The following is an 11634-nucleotide window of genomic DNA, read 5'->3' on the forward strand; positions in this document are numbered from 1 at the left end:
CTTAAATAGCCAACAATAATAAGAATGTTCAGCCTCAGCCTCAAAATAAGACGTTCTTATAAAAAAAGAGTGTAGGTGAGATTTACCTCCTCCATTCCCCTTCAAACATGATGACATACACAAGGTGAATCAGTTTTATCTGGAGTCGTCTAAAATTATGGCATTTAGAGCACATTTTGCGCATTCTCATACATTCTCGTAAGCTTGATGTTTTAATTCCCTTTTTCCTACGTGCTAACGCAGTCCCATGTTGAAAGTTGACCATATTTGGGTCACCATGAGTATTTAAAAAATATAATTAAAAGTTGCGAATGATTATAAAGAACAAGTTTTATTGTTTTGGAAAGGACATGGTACAGTTGTAAACTTGCAGTTTGATAATTTCACGAGACGGATAAAATGTTCGAGAACGTATTGTTTGTGGATGACGTGAGAAAGTAAACACAAACAGCTAAGCTAATATCGATCACCGGTATTTAAAGACACGTTTCTGTTAAGAAGGAACAGGCAAATACCGAAAAAAAAAAAATTGCGAGAACAGAAGAGAGGGCTTTTGACGGTAAGAAAAGAGAGACAAACAACTATAGTTGGCCTACTGACTTTAATTTTTAAAAATGGCTTTGATTTAATTATTTCCAATTTTTAAGTGGAACAGAACATGGAATATTATACTTTTTCCATTTTTTCTCCCTTTAGAGTGTTTTGTGTTACAATGGTGAAAGAATTGGCGGTTTGGTTTGTTGTTTCTCTCATTCTGTTTGGGTTTGTAATACAAACAGAGAGCTGCGGCAGCGCGAAGGTTACAGCTATCGTTAGGATTAAGGTATGAGAATTTTACTAGGATCTTTTTCTCTTTTTTGGACATGACTACCGTTTTCATAAGATTGCGTTTAGTCGATTATAAAAACAATTATTTTATACTTATTTTAAGTGGGAGCCTATCCCTGGAGGATGTTGCGAGCCCCTGTTCCTTGTGCATTTTTGCTGTTCCCTCTGGCATTTCTTGTAGCCTCTGCGATACACCGGCAATTTGAATTGGAGAGTAGAACGTAACATTTTTAATTTTTGAATTAACTATATACTAAATATTTGTTTCCTTCTTTTATATCTACAGAAAAACCGTAATGGGTGCAATAACGTGGGTGGGGTACTGGTTAAATGTGAGTTTGGACGCCGTAGGCGACGCCACAATGTTTACTTAAATGAATCAAGTCCTGAGGTATCACTGGGTTCCACAGTGATGCCTTCTAATTTTCCATCACAGTCTCCCGACACATCACCAGACGGAAGCGAAAAGTGCCTGGCGTTTGAGGGCTACAAACTCTTTACAAGAGAAAATTTCAACTATCTCGACAAGGACGGTGAGTCGAACTGTCAGAGCAATGAATAACAGAAGTCGAATTACTTTTTTATGGATGGGAGATCATCGCGGTTAAGTAAACAGAACTTAAACGGGTGTAGCAGGTAGCAGGAGAGTCTGGAGAAGTTAAACCCCCAAAACATAGTTCATGTCATTGTGTGTGAAATTTGGTGTTTTACTCTTATAAACTGCGGACGTCTTCGTCCGTTGCTGATGGCGTGTAATAAGCTACAGTTCTCCTTTTTTTCTATCTATCTCTTGATGTGCACACGCGACACTTTTGACATTACTCATCCTAGCATTATGCAGAATGTCACATATAGACTCATCGGTATTAAATGACAAGGTTTCGGATGTGGCTATAATTTAGTAGTCCGAGAATCCAATTGGTGCGCAGAAGGTACTTTTATTGGGGCGAACGTTTCTCCCATTCTCGCGAAAGCCGTGAATACAACTCATCCCAGAATTCGTTCACAGGATGCTGCCAGCAGGAGTCTTGTATTTGAAATTTTCCTTGCAGGGACACTACTCTAAGAGCTTCCAAGGGAATTATTTTGTAAAGTTTTAGTCACTGTACGATTGAAATCGGTACAGATAGTTATTTAATCATGTCAGCGATTTGCGTGCTTTTGTTTAGAAGCTACTCACTTTTCATTCATTTTCTTTGGAAGTTCCAGTAGGTGCTGCTGCACTTTTCATCTTTTCTATTTTTGTTCATAAATCGGTTGTTTATTGTTCGCATGTAAATTTAAAACCAAAAGAATTGATGTACCAATTTGCGCGGACAAATCTCCATTCTAGAAGATCTGATTCTAATGAGAGAGGAAACAACCGCCACGCACCTTGCGAGCAGAGGCTGTTGAATCCCCAAAGAAGGAGGAGAAATCGAGTCAAGTCTTTCAGGACGCTACTGCCTTAACTTTATGGGCTAGTCACTCCCGTTTTCTGTCGTCAAACCGGTTTTGTGGTTTGCAAATTAGCTATGTTGATAAACCGAAGGACAAGGCTACACCAAGACACTACACTAATGAAAAATGGTTTCGAAGTTTCTGCGAAGGACTTTCTTCGGGTTCAGAACCCGAGTTTAACGAGGCTCTGTTACGCACCTTCTGTTTTAGAATTAGTAACCGGAAGAAACCCTAAAGAATACTTCGCGGCTCAAGCTTTGAAATGTTCGAGCGATTCTGGGAGTTTGTGCATGCATGCAGATGTTTTATTTTAAATTTGTTCGGAACCGTTTTTTTATTGTCCAATTCTTCGCTTTCCTAATACCTTTTACAAACGTTTTGGAAAATTACACAGTTCGGGTCAATAAATGCCGTTCATGATGACTCTGACAGAAATTAAAATGGCTTGTAGGAAGCTTTTCTCGAAGCGAAAATTGAACGCGTTTAGTTTTCAGACATAAACGAGGGCTTACCTGAATAACTGTTTTTTAGTTAGAGAGAGATTGTTGTTTTTGTTGCTTGACGGTCGCTTTTTTGAGCTGCCGCGATTTAGCTTTCAGTTCAATTCAATTCAATTCATTTATTTTTGCCATTAACCAAAAAATACAACGTAAATACATTAAAGATGATACACAATATTTGGCTTCTAAAAGCAACAGCTAGCGCATGCCCAATAAAGACTTGACTCGATCTCCGCAGAGCCTCTCTTCTCTCATGGAGTTGAGAAAGGCTCTCCTAGCAGGGTACTACGACGATGTATGCAATTTGAAGCTGGATTTATAACGTACAGACTAACTGTTTTCTTAATTAAAGCGAATTACTAGATCTAGAAGGTGTATTTTTTTCTGGTTCCAGGTGATGGGTCCATATCCTTTGCAGAGTTCGAGCACGTGACCAACGTCCGGCTATCACGTGAGTACTATTTCTGTTAAAGTTTTTTTTTTGGTTTTCATTTTTGGGACGAAAGGATAAGTTCACTGAAGTAAAACAGTTCACACGAATATTCAGTTAATGCGCAAGCACAATGAAGGCCCACAAGGATAATGATCCCTGTTTTTGCTCTTGCCTTTAAAAGGGTCTGTGTATGCAATCTTAAACTTGTGCTTCCCTTACGTTGCTGGTAAGAACTAATCGCCTGGGTTACATTCAAATACTCCAAAGTTAGTTGACTGGTTTAGTTTTTTTTTTTAACAATCTTGAGGCATTCTGATAAACGTTTCTCACAGGATGGGCGTTGTTGCAGAAGGAATTGATAAATTGAATTTATTAACCCTACAAAAGACAAGAAGAAGACCCTACAAAGACCAAAAGGTGGTTTTCGGGTGTAACCTCGGCGCGCTTCTCCCAAGATATCCGCTACAGGCGAGAGGTGGTGCCCCGTTGCTTTGTTTAAGCAAAACAAGAAAAACGAAGAAATGAAGTGAACAGGGCCATTTTACCTGCCGTGGCTGTTATCGACAAGTCTCAGACCAGCGGCGTGTTGTACAAGAAAACACCGATGGGCAAGAATACAATCAATAACATAATGAAAACAATAAAAGAGGACTCATTTTCAAAAAATGTCTGCCTCAAAAAGAATCTAGCTAACCACAGTGTAAGAAAGACCGTTGTAATGGGTCACAACTCCGAGCAAGGCTTTAAGATGACTACGACTGCGGTGATGAAAACGAACAGAGAATCATGTCCAAGATCATCGACAATGTCAAGCCTGCTTTTACTTCAAGACAAGATTTCCACCCACTATCACTATTTCAAAGTCAGTTCAGCTCTGCTTCCAGCCTTGTCTACATTTTCAGCCATTGCAATGTAACGCTCAACGTTGCAGTAAGCCATTCAGTCTCATGTTCCAGGCTTCTGACTCAGTTAAAAGCATTTTTAGTTGTATTTCTGTTGGGAAAAATGCTCCGTTTAAATGAGCTTTGTTTTCTATACTTTTGGTAGTGTATCATGACCCAGTTTTGGAGAATAAAATCTCATTGAATCGATTGGTCAGTTCAATTTGATTGATGATTTCCTGTGGCACTAAACGGGCTTTTTCCAGGTGAAAATAGACTGCCCTTGTGATTTCCTCTGTATAATTTTGCCCTTTAGTGATAAAGAGATAATCGCACGAGTCATCGTACAATTATGGATTAATTGCGCCATTACTCGCATAGTTTTATTGTTGTGCATAGTTCACGCTTTAGTTCACACCATAGTTCGCATATCTCTATTGTTACCTTGGTTACCTGTTCGCTTCGCGAGTGTGTTAGTTTTGCATTTTGATTCTCGGTTGAATAAACGTGGACGCTCGTTCGAAGTTTCTGCCTTAATCATTGGCGTTGTTCTTTTTTTTTTGTTCAAAAATTTGAAAACACTCGTGCAATTAATCCTTAATTGTACTCGGCCTCATGTAATTACCTGTAAAAAAACATGTAGATCAAATTCCCTTTTTCATAATCCGTCGATAATATTATTGTTTGTTTGATACCCCACTAGCGAATATTCACTTAATGATCTTATTATATCAGATATTATTAAAAACTGCATCATTGTATAATGCAATTCGAGGGATTTGATTGGCTTAGCGGCCATGGTATATGAGCAATTATACCATGGCCGAGAAATGGCGACCATTAAATTGCCTTCTGGTCGTTCTTGCACAGCGAAATCAGTAGGATCTAGCAATATTTCTCGGTTTTTTTTAATAAAACAATTATTCCACTTGCGCTTGTTGGATATGAGATGATTATAGCCAACTCGGCGCTACGCGCCTCGTTGGCTATCTATCATCTCATATCCAACGCGCGCTCGTGGAATAATTGTTAAGTATATCTAGCAGGATTTTAAGATTTCCATGTCATTCCATTTTCTATTTTTTTTTAATTTTAAGACTATTTATCGACTAGATATAACGCCTCTCTGTTTCAGAACAACTGTGTCTTGGCTGTCCAGAAATTATGCATTACTCTGGGAGCCTTATACAACCAGGCGCAGATTATTTTTCATGCTGATCCATATCTGTTCTTTATTAATTAATTAATTAATTAATTAATTAATTAATAAATATATTCATTTATTTATTCGATTCATTTACTTTTTTTGCAGTAACGAACCTGACTTGTACCTGAAGCTATAGGAAACATTGCTGGCCTATACGGACATAACGTCTTCGACAGTTTTCGAAAGGAAAAAATGTTTTGTTTCTAAACGAGCATTAAATTAAAGACGTAGTGTGATTATTGTAGCTAAGTTGCAGTTAGAGACGGAAAACATAGGCGCAAGAACACCGCCCATGGTCTTCTGACCAAGAAATCGCAAATACGGCAGCGAACACTTCGATAAAACAATTATTGTGACAACTATGATGCCTGGTTTTCCAAGCAAGCACTAGTGTTAAATAAACAAACCATGACTAAGAGCCCATCTGGGGAGAACGACAAAAAAAGTAACGTTATGACAAGCACGGAATTAACATAAGAGGAACAAATAATAATAATAATAATAATAATAATAATAATAATAATAATTTATATAGCGCTAATTACATAATATATTAAAAAGCGCTCCACAATCACGAATTAAAAATTAAAAAAAAAGCGTCACTAAATGTCATAAGCTCTTTTAATCAAATACTTTTTTAACTGTTTGTCAAACATTTTGAAGCTATTCTTATAGCCTTAGGAATCTCGTTCCACATCGATGGTCCATGAACAAACACCTTAATTCATTTTCTCATTTGGTTTCGGCAAGGAATCACTGAGACATGCGCTTTTGTGCATTGAAGTCGTTATCTTACGGCCATCTTTCTGTCGCGCCTTTCTCACGTCGACATAAAAATACCTAATTTTATTTCGCTTAGAAAACCAGGCGTAGGGATCCTTTTACATTTTATTGTGTCTGCGCTTATGCCTAGGTAACTTTTAATAAAATCCACTGAGAAACGAAGAAATGAATGTGTAGTTGTTGTTATATCTATGCTAATGTCTGTTCTTGCCGTGCTGTCGGTTTTGCCCTGCCGCGAACATATGGGACGAAATGCGTTTCTTATGAAAGCATTTTGTACTAATAATATTAGTATTTCTCATTTTTAAAATCTTAAATACAATCATAATAATAATTTTATCAAATTTATTTGAGCGAGGGGCTTAAGCAGCTTCTTATTTTATGGAGAATGAATTTTATGCTTCTACAGTTGCTCTGTGTTCGGCCCAGCGGGAAGATCCTATTGTGAGACATGTTTGCGTGTACGAAATTTATTTCTCGCGTTTATTTGCAAACAGAATGGAACACCTTTGTTCCCTATCTGACGTTCATCAGTTAAATTTATGTATGGATTTAGCCGGCAGTTATTTTAAACTATTGCACAGTTTGGAAAATAATTTAAAGTGGGACAACTTGTGTTCTATACCGCTTCTCGATCAGAGGTCATGGGAAATTAAATACGTTTTGGTTATAACTCGCTCGCGAAGTTCATGTCAATTTTCATCTTTTCCCTCTCTCTTTTTTTTTAAATAGCGCTTTGTTAATTCGTCAGTGTTTTGACTCCATCTTCACGGTATTCTTTTCTAAAAGAAGTAAGAAGTAGCGCGGGCATGTTTCATAAGGTCATTCGTTGGAGTGGGACAGAAAGAGACAAAGACAGAGAGAACTAAACAGCTTGAATTACAGTAGTTTATTCTTATTTATTCTCATTTTTCCGTTACACTTCCACGTTAATAACTTAATGGTATTTACGATAATTTAATCATGCTTTGTTCCGATCGGGTCTAGTTCCGAAAGGATCATCATTTATCGTTAAGTTCCCTGTCGCAGTCCAAAGTACGGGCAAATTCACAAATGTTCCTCCGCATCTCCTCTCGCTTCTGTTAAAAACAAACATAAATATCCAATGTTACTCATTGCATTGTTACTGAATTCAGTTTCGGGTGAGAATAGCTAAAATGGATACCTTAAAGTTTTCCGCTTTCTTTTTAAAAGAAATTATGAATTCTGATATATAATCGTTTAAACTTTGAGGCATAACTTGCAATGCATTACACACATTTATTTTAGACAAGGAGAGATTTTACGACCGTTCGCATTTCTTTCATCATTATGAAATAAATCGTGAGTACTCCATCATTCTGCAAGTGTGAGAGATGGAGCCAAATTGAATGGCTGAAACCTCAAAATGAAATGAAAGGCTTTTAAGTCTAAGTGGCAAATATTGCACTATGGTTTGTCGTATCGATACGTTTTGTAAACACCTCAAAGTTGATCGCTAACGCACTTAGAGCAAGTGTTTCTTCATTAGACATTTTCTTTGCCGTGGCTGTCGTGCATTCTCTAAGGCCAAAGTAGGTAAACGTGAGACAGCTGAGAGCTTCCCGACGCCTACCTCCGTTATTCCTTTCCTGCTCGCGTCCTCAAAGTAGCCATCGTTGACACGCATCCGGCGGCCCTGAAAGCAAACAAACAAAAAACCAAACAGAAATAGTTTACTCTAACCTCAAAACTCTTACTCTAACCTCAAAGTATCCATCGTTGTAACGCTTCCGGCCGCTCTTTTAGTAAATTCGGAAAGGTTGTTCCATAGCATTGCGCCACTGTACTTTACGCTTCGCTTAACACTATCAGGTTGCGGTTTTGGAGTGCTACATCAATTTCAAAATTTCTTGAATGATAACCTTTATTACAGGAACAGAGGGCTCTAAGATAAAAAAAACAATGCATGGCATTTTGGGTCCAAACTGAAGCTCGATTATCTTTAAAAACTGCGCGGTTACTCCCAGTGTTCGGCCACTACTAAGATCTGCGTTTCTTCCGTATTCAAAAACCTTACAAAAAGCTCTTGTATTCGTAAACATCGTCTTTAAAAACTCCAGTTTCTCGGACGAATTTGAGATGGAGAGAACTTAATCCCAGTAAGAAATAGATGTACGTTTATTGGCTTGCTTCATTCTTGACAAATTACGCGTAAACACACATGATGGAAAATACAGTTCATTACATTTTTTTAAGCCATCAAGTTGTGGTTGAGATACGTGGTGACCGAATTATATGGATTTAGGGATTATTGTATGAAAGACATAAATAGGGATCAGACTTTTGAAGACACAGCTATAGCAGGTTATAGGGATTAGGCAGACACTCATTGACTCACTACGTTTCCAGGTACATAGCCATCAACGTTCATCAACGTGGCTAGGAATAAGACAATCATAACGCAACAAACTGCTGTAGCTTTCTTCATTGTAACGCTTCCAAACGCTCTGAAGTATATGTCGCGATCAAAATTTGGCGTTCCCTCCCGTTGCCGTCCAACAAGATTTTATATTTCAGGTTCTGGCATCTTGTTCGCAAAGTTTTTATAAATGACATTATGAATGGCCAATAAAAATCCACGAACTGTTTGTTGTCAGTTCACCGCCTCAAATATATAAATGACATTATGAATGGCCAATAAAAATCCACGAACTGTTTGTTGTCAGTTCACCGCCTCAAATCTTGAGCTCTAATTGACCAGTTGAAATTGAAGCTATACAAGCAGGTTAATGATCATGCAAGCAAAAAATACGGCGGCGGATAGAATGTGATGTAGACGAGCTCCTAACAACAGGAACGCCAGTCCGTAAGCGATACTTGCGATCCAAATAAAGCTAAAAAATACCTGTAGCTCGCTTAACAGTAACAATGGCCTTGTATTTCATCTGCTTCCTCCAAGATGTTTCGAAGGCACAGCTTCCATGTACGTCTTAATTTGCTGACATAACTGCTTAAGGGGCACAGGCACGAGGATTTTGCTGTACTTTGCTTAAAATTTCTCACATTTTCGACAAAGAATCTTTCTTCTTATATAGGTGTTCTTAGACCACGTGAAAGGAAGATATTAGGTGATTTCGCCGAGGCGTAATAACAAACTATAATCCAACACAGGAAGAACAATTTATTCAAATTACAACCCATTTCCATCCTAGCCATCTGCTGCCGAAGATAATTAATACTAGTTTCTGTGTACTAGTAGGGTAATTTTTTTCCATCTATACAAACTAATTTGTTTTTCGGCTATTCAAAGCGATTCTAAAAGTAGGTAACATTTCCTCTTTAAACTAATGACACTAATTAATGTTACACCTGTTGAAGTTTTATTATCTTTTCGGGGGTGGAAGGAGCTTAAAAGGTGCCGCTCGCGACACTTCCTAGGTAACTATTAAACAAGCAAAATGTTAACTTCTTTTCATTCGGATTTCAGGGTAGTATTTTTATGCTTACATAAAAATGGACAAAAATAAATAAGACTAAGTCAATAGTTACACTAAAACAGGTTAAATAACAAAATTGACAGCAAAAAGTAAAAGATCCAAGTTGCAAAGATTGTCGTTGAATTTTTCAACATTTTTGACAGATTGCATTTATTCCGGTCTACCGTCCCATTTTTTCGCCTCATAATACCTGAAAGAATGGATGCCGTGTGTTATTGCAACTCGAAGATCAACTTTTTCACATACATTTTCCTTTTTTTCAGCCCACCAATCCTTTTTTGTGATAGACCGTTCACCTGTTTAGTTTTTTTTTTAATAGCATTAGCAATTTTAATTTCGGCGTCTCACCCTTTTATTAAGTATTTCCATTATTTAAATTACTCGGTGCTTCGACCAGTTAAAAGTTTTAATTATCTTGTTACCTTGCCAGACTTTTAATTGCCTTTTTTAACAACAATTTGCCTGGTGAATTTGTTAAAATTCACTTCATTGGCCTCAGACTTCCACCTGCTTTGGACGTTGTGAGGGTTGTGGGATCGCGATGCAAGATGGGACAAGAAAGTGACAACTTGCCAGTCACTCTGGGCGAGTTCTCTTCAGAGGATGAAATCTCTACAAAGCTGTTTTTTGGAGCTTTATAATCATTAGCAAATTTAAATTACAATAAATTCAGCTTCCCTGGACCTTGTATCGAGCGAGCACCATACCCAAGTCAGGTTTTGCTTCCTGTGGGCAAACACAAATGGCGAAATCCTTGTTGGCGATTTGTGAAGGTCAAAAGATACTCCGAAATGCGAAATACCCTCATAGAGAGTCAATAATAAGATTTAATCAAACCTTTGCTATTCTTTGTATCTTTTCTGCTGACGGTGGATACGCCAATTAGTTTTGATGATAAACCGAAGGACAAGGCTGAGTCCACTACACCAAGGCAAAATGGATTCGAAATTTTTTGCCAAGGACTTTCTTTGAACCCGTGTTTGACGAGACTTTTACGCACCTTCTGTTTTGGAGTTAGTAATCGAGAGAAGCCTAAGGAATACTTCACGGCCTCTAAGACTTTCTTGGAAATTTTCGAGATATTCTGGGAGTTTATGGTAATGTAGATTGCTTGCATTCATGTTTGGTTTTAACTTGTTTGGAATTGTATTTTATTGACCAATTCCTCGCTTTCCTAAAAGCTTTTGCAAAAAGTTTAGAAAATAAGTTAGTTCGGGTCAATAAATGCCCTTCAAAATGAATCTCACAGCAACTGAAATGGCTTGTAGGCAGTTTTTCGTAGAAGCGAAAATTGATAACGTTTAGTTTTCAGAGGTAAACAAGAGGTAATCAAGGGCTGATCTGAAAAAAAAAATTTTTTTTTGTTATAGAGAGCTTGTTGTTTTCGTTGTTGGGCAGTCCTTTTTTTGAGCTGTCGCGATTTAGCTTAGGCTTGGAACTGATTATAAAAGCAAAAACTAGCGCATGTCCAATAAAAACTAGCTACGACCTCTGCAGAGCCTTTCCTCTCTCATGGAGTTGAGAAAGGTTCTGCTAGCAGGGTACCACGACGTTGTATGCAATTTGAAGCTGGATTTATAATATACAGACTAAATTTTTTCTTAAGCAAACCATAACATTCCTAAATCTCGATGGACGGACGGTAAGAAGGTAGACTAAAAAGCATTATAAGATCTAGAAGGTGCATATATTTTCTCCTTCCAGGTGATGGGCCCATATCTTATGCAGAGTTCAAGGGCGTGACCTATGTCCAACAATTACGTGAGTACTCGGTTTCTGTTAAGGTCTTGTTTTGGTTTTCTTTTTTGCGACGGAAGGATAAGTTCAAGCAAAAGAGGCCACAAAAATATTTTTTGAAGCGCAAGCACAGATTATCATCCTTGCTTCTGTGATTAAATTTAAAAGAGTTTTTGTACGCAGTAATACTTACGTTGCTGGTAAGAGCTAATCGTTTGGGTTGCATTAAAGTACTTAATAGTTAGTTTACTGTTTTATTTTTTGCTATGAACAAACTTTGGGCATTCTGGAAACGCTTCTCACAAGATGGGCCTCGTTACAGGAACGATTAAATCCTTAAGGCGGACACATGCAGCGCAGTCAAAAG

General features: G+C 37.8%; 1 protein-coding gene and 1 long non-coding RNA gene across 5 annotated transcripts in view; one reads left to right on the forward strand and one right to left on the reverse strand.

The window, feature by feature from the left end:
* The first annotated feature begins 668 nt into the window (after window positions 1-668).
* The window catches only part of LOC146486458 (uncharacterized), a 14170-nt gene continuing 3204 nt past the window's right edge, over window positions 669-11634 (forward strand). The window contains exons 1-4 of one of the 2 annotated variants that reach the window (XM_085100991.1): window positions 669-823; window positions 1115-1361; window positions 3163-3219; window positions 5395-5942. In XM_085100991.1, the coding sequence (XP_084957117.1) occupies window positions 713-823; window positions 1115-1361; window positions 3163-3219; window positions 5395-5417 (438 nt within the window). In that variant the 5' untranslated portion in view covers window positions 669-712 and the 3' untranslated portion in view covers window positions 5418-5942. Of the gene's footprint in view, window positions 824-1114; window positions 1362-3162; window positions 3220-5394; window positions 5943-11234; window positions 11292-11634 lie in introns of those variants that run through there. The other variant, XM_085100990.1, reaches the window with a different exon arrangement.
* The window catches only part of LOC146486459 (uncharacterized), an 11554-nt gene continuing 6866 nt past the window's right edge, over window positions 6947-11634 (reverse strand). The window contains exons 1-3 of one of the 3 annotated variants that reach the window (XR_014860516.1): window positions 8435-8623; window positions 7667-7729; window positions 6947-7151 (exon numbers count right to left, since the gene is read on the reverse strand). This is a non-coding gene — a long non-coding RNA (uncharacterized LOC146486459). Of the gene's footprint in view, window positions 7152-7666; window positions 7730-8431; window positions 8624-11634 lie in introns of those variants that run through there. The other 2 variants (XR_014860510.1, XR_014860514.1) reach the window with 2 other exon arrangements.

The sequence above is a fragment of the Pavona decussata genome, unplaced genomic scaffold (assembly GCF_977016875.1).
Source record: "Pavona decussata unplaced genomic scaffold, jaPavDecu1.1 SCAFFOLD_21, whole genome shotgun sequence".
NCBI classification, from domain to species: Eukaryota; Metazoa; Cnidaria; class Anthozoa; order Scleractinia; family Agariciidae; genus Pavona; species Pavona decussata.